This window comes from Spermophilus citellus (assembly GCF_964194105.1).
Source record: "Spermophilus citellus genome assembly, chromosome: 2".
NCBI lineage: Eukaryota > Metazoa > Chordata > Mammalia > Rodentia > Sciuridae > Spermophilus > Spermophilus citellus.
This window is the reverse complement of record NC_138183.1, coordinates 31149318-31171712: the sequence shown is the minus strand read 5'-3', so window position 1 is coordinate 31171712 and position 22395 is coordinate 31149318. Positions and strand designations below refer to the sequence as shown.

General features: G+C 39.2%; 1 protein-coding gene across 2 annotated transcripts in view; it reads right to left on the bottom strand.

Annotated features, from left to right (window-relative positions):
* Nucleotides 1-16892, bottom strand: part of GRIN3A (glutamate ionotropic receptor NMDA type subunit 3A) — a gene marked incomplete at its 5' end in the record, with an annotated part of 175024 nt that extends 158132 nt beyond the window's left edge. For both annotated transcript variants that reach the window (XM_081281130.1, XM_081281131.1), the window contains one exon: nucleotides 16194-16892. In XM_081281130.1, coding sequence (XP_081137256.1) covers nucleotides 16194-16892 — 699 coding nt within the window. The remainder of the gene's footprint in view (nucleotides 1-16193) is intronic.
* Nucleotides 16893-22395: the final 5503 nt, after the last annotated feature.

The following is a 22395-nucleotide window of genomic DNA, read 5'->3' as shown; positions in this document are numbered from 1 at the left end:
TACTATGTGCAAAGCACTATGATAGACTCTTGAATTGCAACCACAAATAAATCATAAAACAGTAGACTCCCAGAGGTAAAAACACAGATACAAGAGGACAAAAACTGGAAATATAGATAAAATGTATGTGAAGATAGTAAAATTATTAGTCTTTTAAATTGTAACATTTTAGAACATAACTATGAAATAATTTTCATATGAAAATTATTATTTTTTAATATCAGTATATAGCAGAGTGCAATAAAATGAAGGCAACCTTCCTGGCCCACAGTGTTATCTGCTTTTCCAGAATTATCCACAGGAGTTCTTGAGACGGCTTATTTAGTAGCTTTCTTTGCACAGGATTTGGAGCCACAAAAAGTAGAGGAAAGAAACTCAGGGATTCTCCTATTTGAAATGACATTTCTCAGGAGATTCTTGAATCACCATCTTGTTAATTATCTCATTAAAGAAATGTTATCAAGAAAGTGTGTCAGCTCTTTGCCATGAACCTGCTTTCCTTTAGTGCCTGCTGAATTAGTGTGAGAAACAGAAACCTAAGGAATGGGAAAATAAACAAACAAACATTTATTTTTGTGTGTCTGGGATTGAACCCAGGTCTTTATGTATTCTAGGCTTGTCCTTTACCCCTGAGCTACATGCCTACCCTTGCCATTTAAAAAAAATGGAATATATATTATGTCAGGTGCTGCTGTTAATCCACTCAAAATAAACTATTATTTATATAGTATTGATTAAATAATACCTATCAATAAATACATGATTCTTATATTAAATATGTGTTATTTATTGATAGATATTATTTAATAAATACCTTTAATACTACTTAATTGATACCTCCAACATTATGAGTAGCTATTATCTCATTATCTCTCTTTTGTGAGTTAAGTTTTATAAGATGCATTTATGGGCACACCAGGAATAGATTATATTCACTTTTCTTCTCTTGCTTCCAAATGAAGGTGTCTAGCTCTCTCCATATGTACTTATTAGAGCTCTTTCTAGTTGCACCTTAGAGGTATCATACTTGTAATAGCTACAGGTCTGTCACCTCCTATTACTTAGGCAGGCATCAAGGCATTTCTGGTTAATGCTCATTTGCTACAAATGCCTTGACATTTCCTAGACCAGAAGTGCTGATCTGGTGACCCTCCAGTGCCAGCAGTCTGGAAGTTTGTTTTTTAAACAATGACTGAGTAGTCAATATTTAAAGAGATTTTTAAAAATATTAATATAAATATATTTTTTTAAATATAAAAAAATCTGGTCTGGCTTTTTTCAAAAAAGGATATCTGGCCAGATTCCCTGTGAATCACAGCTGGTGGCAGCTCGGCAGGGCCGGCTGCCTGCTCTGGAAAGGTCAGCACTCTTGCATTACCTGTGATTTTGCTACTCCCTACTGTATTATTTGGGACTGGTTTTGCACATTTCCATTACCTTCCTGGCCCCTACAAGGCATCTAAATTTGCGCTCTCTGCCCTGGGTCATTAGCTCTCAAACTGTACTGTGCATATGTGAATCACCTGGGGGAGATTCTTTTTAAAAATGCAGAGAGGAGGCCACAGCTTGTAATTTTGTGGAACTTAGTGAGGCTGAGAATCTACACTTTAAAAATCACCAAATGTGATTTGGTTTCAGGGGGTCTCCAGTCACATTTTGCAAATTATATGAGATGAGACTCTTAGGATAATATGGTCCCAAAAAATGATATTCAGGATCACTAGCACACACAACCACCTGTGCTGTTTGTACTGTAGATAGATTTCTATGCTCCAGCCCCAGGGCTTCTTATGTGGTGAGTCTGGGAACCCCTATTTTGAAAAGTTATCTAGGTACTGCTAACATGCCGATGGCTACCTAAAGAGTGATTCTTAGTGACAGCCAAGCAGTAAGCTCAATGGAGAGGTGGGGACAGCATTGGCAGAGCCTAGACAGGTCTGATTTCTTGTCGGAATTTTCTTTGATAGGAGATGACAGGATAAAATATAACTCCGGGCTTTTTCTTTTTCACCAATGATTAATTCCAGGAACTTTACTTTTCATCAACTTTGACTTTTTCTAATTTTGAAAGTCAAGAAGAATCTTTGGCCACACTCTGTGGTAAAATTATCTGAAGGGAGGGAATGAAGGTTTGAGTAAGCAGCGGCTCAAAGACCAGAGAACAGTGCCACTTTTCTGTCACTTGTGGCCTACAGGAAATTAAAAAATGATCTGGGGACAATGAAGTCAGTTCAAGAAGTTTAACAGGGTCATAGAAACAGGTTTTCTATTTCCTATGAAATCAATTTCCCCCAAGGGCCTTACTCCCTCGGCTTTGTTCTCCACTGAGTACTAAATTCTGGGTGGTCCTGAACTCTACCTTTCTGTGAATGGGGAACCTCTTTGTATGTCAATCTACATCCTTAGGTTCACATCAAAGTACCTTGAGAGACAGTGGGTTTTCCACAGGGGTTACATAGCTCTTTTACACAGGAGGGGATGGAAAGATCATCTGTTCAATGTAATCAATAATCACTGAGCATCTATTATGAGCCACACACAATATGAAGAGCTTAGAGTTCAGTCTGGTTGAGGAGAGTTGCTTTACTATGCAATCTAGAAAGGTAGCAAAGCCACAGAGAAGGGAAAGGAACTGTAATGGGGGACAAGGGGAGGCAGAACTCCAGGTTCAGAAAAGGTGGTGTTAGAGCAAAGGTTTGAAGGTTGAAGGGGAGTTTCAGGCAGACCCAAGGGGAAGGTGCATGCCAAACAGGGAGAGTAGCATGTGCCAGGGTTTGGTACAGCACTGCCCATATAGGCATTGCTGGAGAACTAAGTGCAAAGGCCAAGGTTGCTTTTAAGAAATAAGTAGAAAAGTTAAGCAAGGACAGGTACGAAAGGGTCTCTAATGCCACACCAGGCTGCTCAAAATTCATTCTATAGGTTAGTGCTTGGCAGACTCTAGGTGGTTCAAGGCATGATTTTAGGTGGTTCATTAAACAACACTGAACCACACACTGAGAAACTTAATCCATTTTCAATTTGCATTTCATTAGGCTGCTTGGTCAAGGAGAAGCCTCCGGTGTCACTATGACTCTCACACTTCTCTAGCACCTAAAAAGTCCTCCTTTATAAAGGGCCTCAAGTTCAGGGCAGGGTATCTAGCTAGAACCCTTATGTTTTCACTGTGCACTTATTTTTACCATTACTTTCTATTTATGGTAGGCAGTACTAGTTTTTCATTTATGTTATGATGAAAAGATTTTTAAAAATATGTTTATTCAAAACAGCAAATGAATTTAGAAGATGAATAGCAGTAGGTGATGCAGAGATAGGGAAAAATTATGAAGCAGTATGCGAATCCTGAAATTTGGGGGCACACGGCTCTCATTTTGGAAAAGTGAAAGGGCGTAAGCAGACTAGAGGCCTTCTTTTCTTTCTGACAGCAGCTTGTAGAATACAATAGAGATGGCAGAGAAGCCAGGTAGGAGGTACTGAAGTACTGTAGGCAGAGGTGGTGTGGCCAAGGCTGTGTTTATTGATTTATTCCTGACCTTTCGGACTGTGACTGCCTTCTACTTCTGCAAAGGATGTATTAAGGGCTCTCTTATACTAACCCGTGTCCTAGCTGTAATCTACCTTTCCTGTCAGCTCTCCAAACTCCCTTCTTCCCTTGTAGGCCTCAAGGCAGGCAGAGGAGTTGATTGAATTCCCCTCCCTGACTACAGGAGCATCAAAGATGGAATGGATAAAGAAATGTGGTATATATACACAGTAGAATATTACTCAGCCATAAGGAAGAACAAAATATGGCATTTGCTGGTAAATGGATGAAACTGGAGAATATCAAGCTATGTGCAATAAGCCAATCCCCAAAAACCAAAGGCCAAATGTTTTCTCTGATATGTGGATGCTAATTCACAATAAGGAGGGGGGGGCATGTTAGGGAAAAATAGAAGTACATTGGATTAGACCAAGGGGAGTGAAGGGAAATGAGGGGGAATGGGAACAGGAAAGATAGTAGAATGGATGGGACATTACTATCCATTACTATCCATCCAATTATATATACATTTTAATTCCAAGAGATCTCTTCCATGTGTATAGATGATTACACAACCAACGTAATTCTACATCATGTACAACCAGAAGAATGAGAAGTTATACTCACATATCTATAACATGTCAAAATGCATCCTACTATCATGTATAACTAATTAGAACAGATTAAATAAATAAATAAATAGACACACAAACAAATAAATAAATAAAACATTTTCAAGGTTCTGTTTGGGAAGTGTGAAACCTTGTTTTCTTCTACCTGTTTTGCAGCTGCTGCTGACCTGGTAGAAGTTATAGTTCAATCACTCTGGTCTACCGCAGCAGGACAGAACAAGGGTAACCTAGACTTCCACAATTGAGACTAGGGGTGAATTTTCTTGAGGAAAAAGATGTTTCAATAATAATGCCTTTCATCTGTTTTCAAAAATATGAATTTGCAAAGTGTTTCTTATGTACATTAACTCACTGAAACCTGTGCTGGTTTTTTATAAGAGCACAGGAAGCTCTCCACAAGTACCTGTTAAGTGGGTGAATATTTATAATTTATATGGAGGAAACCAGGCTCTATGGATGATTCTGGAACTCTAACCTGTCTTGTTCTCCTTCCTGTTCCACATCCCTTTGATCTCAGACAGAAAGTCTGTTACAGATAATGTTTAGTGCCCATAGCTATTAATACCCAAGTTCAGCTATATTGTAGGTCAAACAGGCTCTTGTGGCCTGGCTTGAGGTCTGAACAGTCACAGATAACATTGTTTTGATGGAAAAATCAATCCCAAATTAGAGCATAATTCATCTGAAAATTGTGAAATCTTGGATATATCTCCCTCTTTCTATATAGTTATATAAAAGAGAAATGCTTTTTAATATGATGATTTACATTTATTGATTTTTTTTTAAAATTATATATACATTTTAATTCCAAGAGATCTTGTGCTTTCTGAGTACCTGTTTCTCAACAGAATATCATGAACTGGAAAGAGTTCATTGCATATGTTTGTGGAAGGCTTTGGGGACAAGTTCTATAAGTTTGCAGATGACTGATCTGTGTTTCTCTGGCCTTAGGGGAGGCATGTCAGAACATTAGCATGTCAGTGGGGATGGAATGATTTTTTTGAATTATAAGCACTTACAAAACCTGGGGAATCTGATACATTTTCTAAAGGGTAGTATACCCCATTCCAATTTTGTTTAGTACTGTTTTAGTGAGTCATTTTTATTTAAGGTGTGTGTTTCACCCTGTTGCTGTACTGAAACATGGAAAAGCAAAGAGAATATTGTGTAATAAAATGAGCAGGGGTACCATGAAATTCAGTGTATTATACTTTCATGAATAAGTGAATAAGTGAAAGTTGCTTCAGGAAGATTTACCTAGCAGCAGGGTATAGCATGGTTTGGTGGAAAGAAACTAGAGATTTAGAGGCTACTCAGGATTGTTGGTGGAAGGACATAATGTGAAAATAAGAAGGAAGGATTGGACTATGAAAAATATGTCCAGGAATGTAACAGAACCTGGCAAGGAACGGTAGAAGTGTAAGATGTTATGAGAAGTCTTATAGGTGTGACAGAGCCCTTTCTCAGGATGTCTTTTAATATTTTCAATCTAAGATGTTGGAGCTATAACTGGAAATTCCATCTAGAGATCACTGGTCTTGCCACATGCAGAGGTGATTTCAAGATTTGAAACATGGGAAATGCTAAAATGGGTGTACCAGATCAGGTTATTTCCTCCCTATTTACACCTGCTTTAGACCGTGTCCACTAACAAATTATGTTATGGATGTCACTAAGAATAGTCCATTTGTCCAAAAAAAAAATGTTTATAGTTCTGCTTCTTCCTACCTCAGGATCTTTGCACTTTTCTCGCCCTTAACTTGTAAAACACTTTCCTTAGAAACAGTCATAATTCTCTCCTAAACCTCTTCTCTGCTCATATGTCACTCCTCAGACAGTCTCTCTTTGACCACTATGGTTATTATCTAATCCTCTTTCCTGCTTTATTTTTCTCTAATGTACTTGTCTTTACCTAAAAATAACATCCTCTATTTATTTGTGGCCACATTTTTTTGTTTGTTTGTTTTTGTTTTTTGTCTGTCTCCCCTGTTAGAAGGTGAGTTCTTTGAGAGCAGGGGCTTACATAATTTATTTACTGCTGTATTCTAAGGCTCACACTGAGTACCTAACTCAGGAATCTGGCCATTGCTGATTGGATTAAGGGAATATGTATGATTTGGGATGGAGTGGGACCCATCTGTGTGGGTTAAGCCAATCCGATGTCTGGAGAATTTAAACTAAAAATAAAATGTAGTCAGATGATTTGGTTAGAATTGTGAAGTCATATAGAGATCAAGCTGTCCTGTCAAAAGAACCACGAAGTTACACACAGTAAGACAGGGGGAGAAGTTAGTCCAGAAAGGAGGATGGAGGAATATGAAGTGAGAAAGTAAGAGAAAGACAGTCAGCAGGAGCCCCAGAAAAAGGGAAAAGAAATTAACTTTCAAATCACTTCCCAGTGGTGCAGACTAGCAATCCCTTACATGTTCTTGTTTCTTCCAGTTTCCTACAGATTTTCACACAAACTCCTGTCCCTTATTTTGAACTTCATGAGTGAGTTTTTCTTCCTTGCAAGTATAATTCTTTGACAGCTCTGTCCAGTAGAACTTTCTATGAAAACAGAAGTGTTCTGGGTCTGTGCTATCCTATACACTGTTCACTGCCCATATGTGCCCATGAAATACTTGAGAGATAGTCTGTACACTTTAGGAATGGACTTTTAAATTTTGTAGAATTCTAATTAATTTAAATTTAAACATACACATTTGAGTATTAATTGTCATACTGGATAGCATAGCACTCTGATTGTTATTAATAAGAGGTCAGAGATAAGAAGCATAATCAATAAAAGATAATGAAAGAGCAGGAAAAAGGAGGAGAAAATTCACCGAACCCAAATATGAAGGAGCTCCACAGCATAAGAAACGACAAGAATATTAAGAAGAGCAGTCTGGTAAAGTCTCATTAGTGGCAGTGCTATGTAACTTCTAATGAAAACAAAAAATCAAAAAAACAAAAAACCTTATCAAACAACAAGGGTTATGTAAATAAATCATTAAGTAACCCATTCAGAGGCAAACTATGCAGCCATTAAAATAATGGAAAATACTGATGACACAGAAGGATGATTATTATATATGGGTGAGTTAAAAAGAGAATTAATAAAATAGCATGACCTTAATTTTATAATTCAGATAAATATCTATAGATTTAGGGGCTCTGGATTTGTGGACAATTTCATTATTTAGCATTTTACTAAATTTCAGAATTACCCACAGGAATATATATTTTTTAAATCAGAAATAAATGATATGCTTAACACAATAAAATGGCTACATCTTTTCATGTTGCTTTAGGAACATAGTGATACAAAACAGTTATTTAAAAAGTATCCTCAAGAGCCGGTGTGGTGGTGCACACCTGTAATATTAATGGCTCAGGAGGCTGAGGCAAGAAGATTATGAGTTCCAGGCAAGAGGATCACGAGTTCAAGGCAAGCCTTCACAACTTAGGGAGGCCCTGATCAAAATAAAAACATGAAAAGGGATGGGGATGTGATTCAGTGGTTAAACGCTTCTGGGTTCAATCCATGGTACAAATAACTAACTAAATAAATAACCTCTAAGCAATTCTAAATTTATTAAAATCCTTCATGTTTTTCTCTCAATCCCTCTGGGCACACACATTGAGATTTCTTACTTTGTGGCTTATAGCTGCAATTTATAAATATGCTGGCAGAAGAGGGTGGTTGTTGAAACTTCTTCTTAATGGAAGGCAGAAGTTCTTCTCTTTGGTGGATTAATCTAGACTTCCTACAGTCAAAATACCAGGAAAGGAGCTAGTAATAGCTGCTTGGAATCCTTTCCAGTCCTGAGGTTGGATTCCTAGGATGCTTCAATTTAGAGCTGTATTTTGGAGACCACTAGATGGCGCTCTGTGCCTGTGACCAGGTGCACACTGGTTTCATTCAGGTGTGGACTTCTCGTTCCTCTTTAGATACACATTGAAGCATTTGTGTGTGTAACCCAATGCACCAAGAGACTCAATACAACAACGTCTCTCTCTTTGTGTATCTGTATATATACCTGCTTCTATTACATTCACAGTATAAAGAAGCAAATTATTTGTTTAATGGAATCCCCATTTTAGAATCTCTGATTGGGATACAACAAATAGCGTTCCATAACCAAAACTGATCATAATTCTTTTAAGTAAAGATATGGATGAGCATTTAGCTTTATTCATGAAATTCAGTAGTTTTTAATTTTAATCTGGAATATGAACCCAACTTTTGATTGGCTTTGAGTTGAGGAGTTCAATACAAAAAACACCAACAGGTTGCTGCAGTTTGTGTAGCCATCAAAGTGCTTGGTGCTCTAATGTTCAGTAAGTTCAGCTATTGACTACCTCTAACTGAGAGGGCAGTAGTGGCAACCCATTTCTAAATCATTCCTCAGAATGCTACTGAAAAATGTAGGTTGAACTATTGTTTGGAGCTGTACAGATTCAGCCGCTTTCAGAATCATTAAAAAATACAAAGGCAGGCTGGAAATACACAGGAAAATCCCACCTTTTAATATAGAAATATCATAAGCTCAAAATTCCCACGCTTCAACTGCCTTGTCAAATATGACTTTTCAGAATTTTAAAAAATGGACTTTCTTTTACTTTCTTCTCCTTTTCTTTGATGCCAATGCATAATTAGAATGCCAATAGGGCTTTCCTTAATTGAGAGAATAAAATGCATGAAAATGTTACTCACAGTTATCTGTGGACATGCATGAGTAGTGGCACATATGCAGTACTTTTGTAATCAGAAAAGCAATTGCATTTTAAAAAGTCCCTCCAGGTTGTGTGCACCAAATGGTTTAGATATAGTCAGCATCTAATAAAACACAAAGAGTTTGCTTCATAGATGCCTATTTCTACAAGCCTTAGTACAGGGCAGGGGTACTAAGTATCCCCTAGTTATTGGGATTATAGTAAGTCACAGTCAGTTACATTAATACAGATAAAGCCTTTGGAAAAAAAGGGAAAATTTTGAACTTTCACTCCATGTCAAGTTAGACTCTGCCCTTTTTAACAAAAGCCTAAAACGTCAGTTGGGTCATGATTACTAGGGAGTGAAATCACTGTATTTTAGAAGAGAGGAACTCAACCTTAACATCTCTTCAGTTTTTTTCCTCCAGCTGTAAAATGTATAAAATGAAACAGAACCTGCTTCCCAGTCTCAGACAGGACGGGTGCTAAGTAGGGTTTCAAAACAGCAGATTTCTCCATTTTCTCAGACTTGATTTGCTGAGGCAGGATGTCCTAAGCTTGATTATTATATTGTATACATACTAAAAATGCATGTAGAAGTTCCCTGAATAATCAGCTAGAATACTTGACTTCATATTCCGATTAGTTTCTTATTCATTCTGCTGTATTGACATGAGTAATCATCATCATGATCATCATCAGAACCCACTGTGCACGATGTTGCACACACGATGTGGTCCTCACCATAAACTCAGGAGAGATTCACATTTTGATTCAAGAAATTGAAACATGGAGGTATTGGGCAAGTTTCATAAGGTCCAATGTCTAAGGAGTTGTAGAGCTACGACTCGAACATAGCTCTGTGCTTCTAGTCTCTTAACTCCTTTTCGTTATTGTCTAAATTTCCTCATTTGCATTACAAAAATGAAAATATTTGTCCTGCACACCTCACAAGGCATATCTGAGGTTAAAATGATAAATTAGGTGAAAAAGGACTTTGATAAATTAAAAATGCTGTGCAGAATATTTTTTCTGGAATTTGTTTTCATATTAAAGTATTGAAAGGATAGATGTGGAAGTATGAAGGTAACATCTTTTTATCTTATTTTTAATTGTATAGGATTATATATATATATACACATATATATGCATACATATAGATAAATATATGTATGTAGTTTTAGAAAATTAGAAGCTTAGAGAAGACAAAATGTGGACTTTTACCATCAAATTATTACTTGGTTTTATATTAACATTTCTGTTACCATTTTTACTGAAACAAGGGAGCATTTTTACATTTTTTTTTGTAATTTTTTCTACTTGTGCCAATATATTTATTTTAAATGACTGTATAGTATTCCATATCATGATTCAACTAATTAAATTCCCATGGTTGAACATGTAATATTTAACATGTTTTTAAAAAGCAAACTTTGATCCTTTTGTCTAGGATGGGTCTATTCAGTTCTTTGGTTGTAGACTGACAACATGCTAAATCCAGAAAGAGCTACTGGTCTAAAAAGGACTTTTGAGGACTTCTCACTTGCATCAGTGCATAAGCTCTTTCAACTTCTTTATATGTTGCTTATACATTGTCATCTACCTTACAGGGCTGTGAGGAGGATAATACTGAGTACTTGTGAAGAACCCTCGAAAAGCACAAATGCTACAAAAATACACACGACTAAAATGTTTCTTAAATCTATGTTTCAAATGAATAATGATGAGGAATACCTCAGCACGACTAAGAATCTTCCTGCTTAAAAGTTCATCATTTGAACCCTTGAAGGGGCATGTGCATTGCTACACAAGTCGCAGCTAAACAGAGACCAGCCTTCCGGTGTTAGGGCTCCCTCCTGCTGACCTATCACCCAGGTCAGGGATCAACCTGCTCCATCAATGCAGGAGATCAAACACAGCTGACAGTCTCTCCTGAAAGTGCATGAGTCCTACACATTTTCAAAAAAAGGAAAATATCTGAGAATATGGCTGAGGCATCAGGTTAAAGGAAGGGGAGAAAATTGACTATTCTTAGCTTGCTTTTCCCCCCACTGTTCTTTTCTCCCATCATCCCATAAAGGAAAGATCAGAGAAAGACAACCGAGTAGTGGCTTTCAGATTTCCATGAGTTTGTTTCCCCTGCATTCATTCAAAAACAATGTGGCAGACGCTAAGAGATGTTCTTTCTTCTTGTTTAGTTTTATAGATTCAGAATCACATTTCTAGTGCTGTGCTCTTCTCTATTTGTGGCAGTAGGGACAGTAGGCAGGAGAAAAGATAATGAGATTTCTCATCTCTACATTCAGTGGTGTCATCAAATTGAACAATGCTTTGCTATGAGAGCCCCATGTAGTTGCCCAGGGCAAAGGTACTTATTATCTGTCTGTGATGGAATAAAGAGATTATGCCAATGTAAGTCAATACACTGCTTTTTTTCTTCAAGAAAGGCTAGTCATGAAAAAAAAATGTTGGATGAGCCAGCCAAGTAGTGTGCATAGTGGTATTGTCAATGGGATGGAAGTGGGTGGGATGAACTCTTGTGTTAGTAGTTGCATGAATGATAAATTTGCATGTAGAAAAAAACTTGTGACCTATATGAAGGAGCAAGCTTTCTCAAAAACACTGGGCTTCTTGCCATAGCTTCTATAATAGTTCTCAAGTTTCCGGAAGCTGTATTGGATATAACAGGTAAGAACTGTCACTGATACAGAAAGAGTACTATGGCCTGTCTCCTTTTTCTAGGCAAGTGTACAACCTATTTAAGGAACCTAGTTTTTTTATCCCCCTAAAAATATTTACTTTTTTTCTTTTTAAGAGAAAAAAAATACAAGGGATAGGTAAGGAGCAAGGTGGAGGATGGAGATGTTATACTATGAATCATATCTCATTTTGATAACTAATGGAGAATTAGTGAAGAATTAGGATTTAATGATTCTTACCAAATTATATTCATCATTTTTCCACTAGTTATTTGACTAATACTATCAATTGATCCAAAATACTCTCACTTTCTAATTTGATTCATAAAACACTTCTCTCAGATTGATGAGAAACATTCATTTGACTGATAAGAATAGATTCTCCAAGAGAAAGTCACATGTCCAAGTTTACATGGCCAAGTAAGAAAGAGGCAGAAGTAGATTGGAAATCTTTTGACATTATTTCATATACTTCCCATTACATTGTGCTCTTTTAACCAATGCGATTGGAATTTAAGAGTGTTCATGAAATAAAAATTTAATGGTACCAAATTCATTATGTCCTTTACAACATCAGAAGATAAAACACTAAGGATTGAACGTTCAAATTGGCATTCAGATAGCTCAACAGATTCAGTCATGAATTAACTCAATGATACAATAATCAGGAAAGATCAAGAGCAAATATACATTATTTATGGATTAAATGATACTCTTGTGGTAAACAAAAAGAAATGTGGGTTAGACAGACTGCTTGCCCAATAAATGGTGTCTGCTAGTTTCTTTCTTCCACTCTACTTATCTGGAAAAATAAACAAATAGTATGAATAAACCACTAAATTAAAAAAATTCCAAATTAATCCCAGGTCTCTGCTCTTTAAGAGGAACCTAGAAAAGATCACTACTAAGAAAAGTGTTTTTCATCACTTGACATTTAATTTGAAATGGTTTATCTTCAAGTGAGCAACAATTAGGTGCTACAATCAGCCATCCATCAAGAATTGTAGAAAAATACTTTCCCCAGAGGAGAGTGAGCCGAGCTTTTTGTAGAGCAACTCAAGAAAAAACAACACAGTTGAGAATAGACATTTTAAAAACAACTGTCCTTTACTGGAACTCTGACGAAGCACCTAAGTTATGTAGTGGTATCATTCTTCTGTCTACTGTACCTTGCAAAAGTTATGCTGTGCTAGTCAAATTCTAATAAATGGGTGTCAGTATTTAACTTTGTGTTGTCGAAGAAAAATGGACTATCTATAACACTTGCATGGAAATAAACATATTAATTAGCATGTATGGTTCATAAGACAGGCAAACTTGTGGTTGATATATTCAATAAAGGTTGAAAATACTCATGTAGTCATTTTTGAATTGTGCAGGGTTTGAGTCTATGCCAATTATATTACTTCATTAACTCTGCCTAATGAAACCAATATGGAATTAACATGAGATATATATTTTGGAAAAAAAAGTATGCATCTGTCACTGTATCAGCAGGTAAATTTTATGGATTTAACTTGGAAGAAACTATTTAAAACCCCTAGAAGAAAACTTAGTATGGGAAGGGAAGAGAAAGAAAAAATAACTGTTGGAACTTAATATAACTTAAATATAAATGAAACTGGGCTCATATGTAGTATCAGTTACTTGAAGGTCACAGGAATAGAATTTATAACTAAGAAGTGATCATTTTAATAATAAGGGCTAGCCTCAAGTGGGAATTTGAGCGTGCTAGGTAAGTCAGAAATTTTTGGATGGAAATGAACTTTGACCCCCTACTTTGTGGAATGTTTTGTTAAGCTTTTATTATGTGCTGACAATATGCATGTGTTTTCCAAAAGTGGGTAGTTTAACTAACTTACATTTAATGTTTTTTTCCCCTGCCTGAAAAAAAGTACGTCCCTTCTAAGCTGATGACTGACCCTATGTATTTATGCTTTGAACAAACAGCATATTGAAATAAGCAGTAAGGATTTCTCAGGAATTAGATCACCTTACTGGTATCTCTTTTTGTTCAAGAGTTGTGGCAGGATGTTACCAAGTCACTATTTGTTAATTAAAAACCTTCCAATGAAGGGAAGCAGTAAAAAAGGAAGGGAGAGAAAACAGCTGTTGCTACTCCTACTCTAAAAGCAACTTTGATTTGCTTGAATATAAGGGAAACAATTTTATTTTAGTTGGTTGTACGGTTAACTCCACTTTCTTTTAGAATAGTTTATTCAGGCACTGGTACAATCAACAAATTAGGTCACTGGGCAGTAGACTTCAAGGACAGTGACTAAATTAAGTCAATTTTATTTAATGTGAAAAATGACTTTGACATCCTTTAATATTTATAAGTTAAAAAATCAGTGTAATAGAGAAAGGTCCACTTTTCAGGAGAAGCGAGGGAAAGATCAGTTATTAATTTTGCTGAGAGCAGAGTATAGTCATATCCTAAAATTACATATTACAGTGACTTGACATTAAGCAGGATATTTTTAATATAGAATATTACAGAATGACATGATATACTAAAAGTGAGACAAGTTAGATATATTTGAATTTAAAATCCAAAGGGAGATGAAAGAAAATGTTGTCAGTTGAACAAACTAGATCTCATTAATACAATAATCCCTCCCTCTCAAAATGTGTACCATGAAAGTGACAGTGGCAACCATGATTTAAAATGCATTTCTGAAATGCAATACAGAAGTAAATGTGCTTGGCAGAGTATTTATTTTATAGCCAGCTTGTAAGGGTTGTCCCTGAAGGTCTTTATATCCACCAGTGATCTCACAGCTCTGAAGTTTACTGATTCTGGATGCTGTCTCATGGTTTTCCTCCTCTCCTTGGTGTAATGTGCTGTATACCGCACACATCGATCATGCAACACAGGCAATTTCCCTTCTAACTAAGGGACGCTCATTTTGGGAGAAAATTCTTGCTCTTTAAGACTCTTGCCAAACAATCTTCAAATGGAAGGAAGTCTGGAGACTGTGACCACTATTGGCAACTTCTGAAGTATTAGGTAATAAAGAAGTAATGATGAGAAGCAAGCAATGCTGACTCCTGCATTTCATTAGATCTGATTCTGTATGTATATTAATAATGCTGCACCCTATGGATGCAATTTCATGTTTATAACCCTTTGGCCATTGGCAGTGTTGTGCACCTGTGTTTTCTGTGTCTTCCCTTCTGCTGCCTACAGTCATTCAGATTCTGGTGACAGAAATATTTTAGATAAAAGTTAATTAGCCTGCACTCTGCAGATCAAATCTCTAGCTCATCATGAAATGGGAATCTTCTGGGCAATTGCTGAAAGTAGTTTGTACTTGCCTTTTCAAAGATTAAAAATGGAAGATTCATTTTTCTAGAAAAAGAAATCTTTAGTACTCCCTTGATATTTTATACATAGATTCCATCAAACTTTTCACTTGTATATTGCCCTTACTCATTTTAGCTTTTATGTCTGCATATATATCAAAAGTGGAAGAAGAGAGATTAGAAATGATTTTTTTTTCAGCTAAAGGGACAGAATTGAAACTGATGTAGAATAAGAAATCTTCCAGGGCCTGGACTCTTACTAGTACACTGAGCAATATTCATCCAGACTCTGAACTTTCCTTGGTTTCTCAATCTTTAAAATGGGGCCAATGTCAGTTATCTATTTGCTTAATAAATATTTTGTGAAGGCTAATACATCTTGACATTGTCATAAGTGCATTATATAAAATGTAGAACACTTCTTCAGCTAAACGGACCCTAACCTCTCTTTAATATCCACTTCTTCATATTATTGGTAAACACTTAGGTTCATATTTTTTTTTCTCTGAAGACATACTTAGCACTTTGACCCATAGGAAACTAAATAATTAGATCCTTGTTCCTTTATTTTTGGAGAATGATAGCAGAAATGGGCTGAGCACAGCAATTGCATACTAGCCTCTGAGTCCACATCACATAGAACTAAAGTGGGACAAAGAAGCAATCCCCAAGTGACTTTCTACATGCATTTTTACACTATCAGATACTATGTCTAAAGCTTTCTAATACCCAAGACTATTAACCACTCTTATTTGCCTATGCTGCTGTGCTAGTTGGAGATATTCTATTTACTCAAAACAATTCAGAGAGATGTGCTGTCTTACACCATCGCCTAAGGCTCAGACACGCCTCCTGAAGAAGTCATAAAGAGCAGATGCTGTTTTTTCTGCCACATGCTCTCAGAATTACTCTTGGGAGGGTAAAATTGTAGCAGTCAGGGATCCCCACCCCCACTCTTCCCTCAAGTCTTCAGAATCCCGGTCGCTTTCCACGGTCCTGAAACTTGACTTTTACTTCCGTTGGGCATTCACTGGATTTCTCCCAGCTAATCAAAACACTATCCCCCGCCCCCGCGTATTCTCCCCACTTCCTTCCATCCACAACCCCCGCCTCGCCTTTCATTTCCATGTGCGCTTAAAATGTTTCATTCAACTTCTGCCGACGTCCTTCTATCTACCATCTATGGGCATGGTCTAATCCTTAAACAATATCAAAGTTATAAAGCCCCAAGTCCCTCCAGACTCCCCCCAGCCCTTTCCTCCCCCCTCCCCCTCGCTCTGGTCCCGACTCCAGCAGCGCACAGCTCCACTCCACGTTTCAGACTCCTCTCACCTGACTCTCCCGTGGAAATTCGTGGCGGACGATGCTGATCACTGGAATGTGCAGGACCGAGCTGACCAAGTCGAGCTCCATCATCTCGCCCTGGCTCTGGGGAAAGGCCAGCAGCGCTGATACCCCTTGCACCACCACAGTGTGGCACACGCTCTGCAGAAAGGAGAAAGGGTCACTGCTCCATGGCGAGCTTGGGGAGGAGAAGGGCAAAAGCGGCAGATCGCCCAGGCCCGCCTCGATGGCCATCACTACTTCCAAAGACAGGTTGTAGGGCAGCAGACCTTCCACGCGGTTCAGGTTGTCCACGGCGAACAGGAGGGCGTCCCGCGGCCACAGGGTCTCGGCCCCGGCGCCCTCCCCTGGCTTTCGGGCGCTCGGTGGTCCCCGGCCATGCAAAGTGCTCCCCAACCAGCGTGCGCCCTGCGAGGGCGCCGGCGGCCGCCAAGTCCCTGGCTCTGGCTCATCCCTCTGGGCACCTGCCCTGTTGCCGTCCAGAGTGCGGCTAGTTAGGCGTGGGGCTGTGGTCCAGGGCTGCAAGTGAACGGCGCCCACCCTCACCGCGTGCCCGATGCGCTTGAGGATCTGGCAGGGCTGCGGGTGCGAGGAGGAGCCGGGTACCCCGGCCAGCACCAGCGCGCAGGGCGGCGGCAGCAGCAGACAGACCCTGCTTAGCAGCCACCACAAACTCAGTCTCCTCATTACTGAGACCCGCAGGGAGAAAGCGCGCCCCCTCCTGCGCCCGGCTCGCCCCTCTGCAGCCGCCGCCTAAGGTCTCCGCCTCCGGGTCCTGAGCGCAGCTTCACTGGACACGGTGAAGCTGTCCCAGGGGCTAGAGCGGTCTCTGGGCCATCCAAGTTGGAGTCTAGCGCGTACTCAGCAGTCTCAGATCCTACTCCCGGGTTCCTCTGTCTTGCATCCTCTGCCCGCCGGGTCCGTCCGCCGAGCGGGGCAGGCGGGCGGGCCAGCGCCTGTCACCCGCGGCTTGGGCGCCGGTTCCCTGACCGCCCCATCTGCAGGGCGCCTAGGGCACTGCGTCCGGCCCGGCGAGACGGCTGGGCTGAGAAGCAGTCGGAGTTCCGAGGGAGCAGAGGTGAGAGAAGAGCAATGCTCTCACTTGGTTTCTTTTCCTTTTCCGCCCAGGCAAGACTCACTTATTTCCTAAGGTCGCGTTGGAGAGGGCGTTCACACCCGGGATGCGGGGAAGCAGCCAAATCCGCCCTGCTCCACTATCGGCCACCCTCCCGCGGATCCCCCAGCGCTGGCTTCATCTTCCTCCTCGCCTAGCTACTTCCTCTCTTCCTTTCTTCCGTTTTCCTTCCTCCCAGTCGCCAACGCCGCTTGCTTCCTCGGAGGAGCGACACGACTGGCCAGCAAAGGGTGGTTCTGCTCGGAGCGCCAAAGTTCTCCCCGCCTCAGCCGGCGCCTCCCTGTTGCTGAGCCCTGGCGCCAGTCTGTCGCTTGGCTGCGCTAAACGCCCACTGATGGTGAGATTCCCGGGTGGCACATCCCGCGCCCCTGGAAAAGTCCTCTTCCCTCAAAACCTGGGAGTCTGTAGTTTGGAAATTCCCTGAGACCCTAAGGCCAAGAGGGGACAAGGACCCCAAGTCGCCTAAAATTCTGAATTCAGAGTTTCGCCTGGGAGATCTGAAGTTCTGTGCTTCACTGAGACAGATTCAAAGAGGCTGTGACTTTAAGGAGCTTCCCTTTGATGAGCCGCTATAAAGGTTTTTCTAGTTAAGGGTATTAAACCAAGAATTATTTACACATTTAATCTCCCCAGCTTCTTGCTCTCTGGCATGTGGACCTCTGTATTTTTTAAGGAGCCTTGTGTTTTTAGGTTGTCAGGATTAAAACGAAATGAATTCAAGGCAATTATTTATTCAAGAAATTGAAGTGATTAAAGATACATTTAGTTTTAAACACAGTCAACAGTAGTTCCTAGTATAGGCCAAGAATTCCCAGGTTATGGTTTCCAGTAATTTTTAAAATTTTTTTAATTTTTTTTCATTTGTTTGTCAATACAGTGAGGTCAATGGGCATATGATCCATCTTCTCCATGATCTGAATAATCAGGCAGTTCCAGCAGAGGAAAGGGTTAAGGGCAGGCCTATGGTTTCCACTCTTACACCGGATTAATTTTATATCACAGCATCCTTTACAAAGGAGGGTGGAAGAGATATCCATGGGGCAGCAGGCACTGAGGATCAGCAATTCTGAATCCAATACCACTTCAAGAGAACCATGACCTTGGCAATTTATTTCACCTGACCTTGCCCTGCTGTTTGGTTCTGCTAAATTGTTATGCAAATGTAGCTAGCTTTTAGCTCTCAAGAGTTGTTTTGATTCATGAGCTAAAGTTTCCATCATGCTTTAATCCTTAGGATGAAGACACTCAAATAAAAATCCCAAGAAGACTGGCAAACTGAATGCTGCCTCCCTCAGCACAAAATGATTTTTCAAGACAAAGGTGCTAGAGAAACAAATCAAATCAAACCAACCAACCAAACAAACAAACAAAAAATCTCCCATAAAGGGTTCCAGGGTGGCTCCAGCAAAATAATCCAGGGTAAGAGAGAGTGGTAGCAGTTCAGGGCAGAGAGGTGGCAGACAGCATAAGCCAGTAAAGAACTTGGGTTTCTCCTCTGAATGGGGTGAAGGGGAATGGCAGCAGGGGACTGAGCAGAAGACTATAGGACAGAAGCTTTATTAGAGCTGTTCTGTTGGTAGTAGATGGAAGGTAGGCACAAATAGAAACAACCAGATTTGAGGCTATTGCAATAATGCACTTGAGAGATAACATTACTGTCAAATCACAACAACGTTATAAGATTAATGTGATCTCTCCCATTCAAAAATTAGGGAACCCAGGCTGGGGTTGTAGCTCAGAGGTAGAGCGCTCACCTAGCCCGTGTGAGGTACTGGGTTCAATCTTCAGCACCACATAAAAAGAAAAAAATAATCAAGGTATTATGTCCACTTACAACTAAAAAATAGATATTTAAAAAAATAGGGAACTGAATGTGAGAAAAGTTATTTGTCCAGATTTGTCACACAGTGAGTGGCTTCAAAATTCTGAGTTCATTTCAGCTGCACTGTTGGTAGAAAGAATCAGGCAAATTTCAAAACTGGCTCACCCAGGGAACAGGAAGAAGCTCTGCTTATTATCTGATTCAAAAAGAGAACTACTGATCTAAGGACCCATGTTGGAAAGTCAAATAAACAAAAACAAATCCAAATGCTCATAATTTACAATGTGCTTTTATGCACATCTCTGCTCTCTGATACCAGCAATGGTTGGACCAAGAGCTAGGATCTTGGGGAGGTAGCCCACGAAGGCTAAGGGAAGGATGCTGTGGGGACTTAGAATTTAAATTCCCTTCTCAGCACTATTTCCCCATGGGGGGTGACATTTCCCCTCTTAGGTTGGAGCTTCCTCCTTTGTATCATGGTTGCAGTGACAGCTCTTGACAGTTGTCTAACAGATATAGCCCTGTGAGGACTCCTGGCGACTTTTTCAAGTTTCATGGAAATGGGAGGCTTCTTGCCACATGTTTATAATGGTTTGAAAACCTATCATTTTTCCCTCTCTGCCCTAACAAAATTCAAGTTGAACATATACCTAGCTTTTTATTTTTTTCCTTTTTGTAAATGGCAATTATACTAAGTGGCATGTCCCCAATTATGGGTCAATGTTTATACAATAGTAACTGCTTAGGTTTGTATCAATATTCAGATGGAGAAAGTGCTCACCCCTAAGCTAATGTGTAGTTGTGCCCTCTCCCACATCAGCTAATAAGCTTTTTTTGTGTGTGTGTTTGCTCCCACAGTCTTTCTGGATAACAACAGACACACATATTATACCAAATAGAGCTTATAAAGATCTAGGGTTGCAGAATTTTAGGAGGGAAGGAGTCTAGAAAAAAGCAGTTATTTAGAAAAGCAGACCCCGAGGACTCATTTTTCAGCAACTGAATTATTCTTTTCTTATCCCCCCAATTAAAAAAATAAACTTATAATGACTTGATACTTTATGACCCTGTTCTAATTTTGACAACAATTATCCCCTTCTAAAATATGCAAGTATTTCATCATTGTGGGAACATCAGTCCATAACACACTAGTATAAATGAGTTTGCTACGATTGTTGCAAAGTTAATATCTTTTGGGGAATTTTGATGGCAGATAAAAAAGATTTAAAGAGTTCATTTTGCATTATAAAGGAATTTGTGGATATGGGAGACTTTAAGGAAGGCTTACAGATGATATGTAAGAATTATAAAATGATCATTATTCTAGAACTTTCATCTCGAGTGACTTTTACATGTTGGGAACATTGCATGCATGATCCAAGTGGGAAATCATTGGAGGAATTTTGGGCAGACTGAGGGAATCTAAATAGGAGAAAAGGAGCATTAAAAACTAAGGCAATGGAGTGAAAAAAGAAAAGCAAAAATTCAGTCTATCTCATCTGATTCAAAATATCACCTTGGTTTTGAGTGTGCTGAAAAACATCTTCCCTTTTGCACATGACACCTATACCCAGGAAGCCATTGCTGGCTCAGGCTGTCATCTGTCTATAAATTAGGAACTGCCAATTGTTTCCCTTTCCATTGTGAGAAAGAACACTGCAGGGTCCTCATTCCAGTCCTCCTGGGGGAGTGAGTTATCAGGTGTGACAAGTGTGTGGCATCTCCAACAGCTACCAGGAGTATTCTCTGAGGGTTTGGATTTCCTAATCCCTTTTCTAAACTCCTTACAGGGAACTCAGATAGGGCTCCGAGAGAGTCTAACATGGCAGCCTCTCTCAGGCTCTCTCCCCTTTGTGCAAATAATCATTGCAATTTAGTGTTTATCCAAATGACTTATGGAATAAATCTTGGCCCATCACAAGCTGCAACATTTCTAAAGGACTTTCTCATGCCCAGTTTGTTGCACTAGTTTTGTAGCTAAAGCCAAAAGGATTTGGGAATTTTCTCAAAGCTGCTTGCCTTTGTGGATCTCATGGCTAGCATCTGTGAAATCATTTTATTTAAGAAAAAAAATTTTTTTTTCATTCCTTTAGAGGGAGAGTGTATGTAGGGAAGACTTTCTGAAAATGTTAAAAAATGATGAAATATTCAATATTTTAGAGATTTATCCTAAGTGAATTCCATATGCCAGGCACTTTGCATACATGATCTCCCAATTTCACAAATGGATTGTTATCCTTATTTTATAGATGATGAGCCAAGGGTTGGTGAGAATGTGTCATTTGCTAAGAACTGGGATGCAACCCCAGACTTGGTCCTTCTTCTCCTAAGTCCATGTTCTTTTCATCTCCCCTTCCTGTATTATGGCCTGAGTCACTGTAAAGCCATTTACTGTCTACTGGCAGGGGTAAACATAACCACAAATTTATTTGATTATGTAGTACTTAATCAGAGTATATAAATGAAAACTCCCAAAATTTCCACATGTGAGATTTTAGGAAATGGTTTTGTTGCTATTTAATACTCTACATAAATAGATCTAAATCATTATCAATTTCTATTCTTTCTTTGGGTCACAAAACAGCCAACAAAATAACATTCATCTATTTCATAAGAGAAATGACTCTTAACCTTGGCTGTAGTTTTAAACATCATTAGAAATATGTCATCCTTTTTAGGGTCTTTGTGCAGCAACCACATACTCAGGACATCAAGGAATATTTTAATATGCAAGAGTCTGAATGATTTTGGATGGTGTGTCTAGAATATTCTACCTGGAAAAGTTAAATTTTACAGGAGTCCAGGATCTTCTTCTTGTCATATTCTGACTGACAAAATTCTATCTTGGGGCTGGGGATGTGGCTCAAGCGGTAGCGCGCTCGCCTGGCATGCGTGCGGCCCGGGTTCAATCCTCAGCACCACATACCAACAAAGATGTTGTGTCCGCCGAGAACTAAAAAATAAATAAATATTAAAAATTCTCTCTCTCTCTCTCTCTCTCTCTCTCTCTCTCTCTCTCTCTCTCTCCCCTCTCTCACTCTCTCTTTAAAAAAAAAAAAAAAAAAAAAACAAAATTCTATCTTGATCAGAGTATTGAGGAGTTTGCGGGGGGGCATGAGCTGGCGCTCTCAGAAAGTGAATCTGTACATACTTCATACCATGATGTGTGAACTTAAGCTAAACAGAGTTGTCCTTCACGCCATTTACAAGTTCTACAATGGCTGTAGAATAAT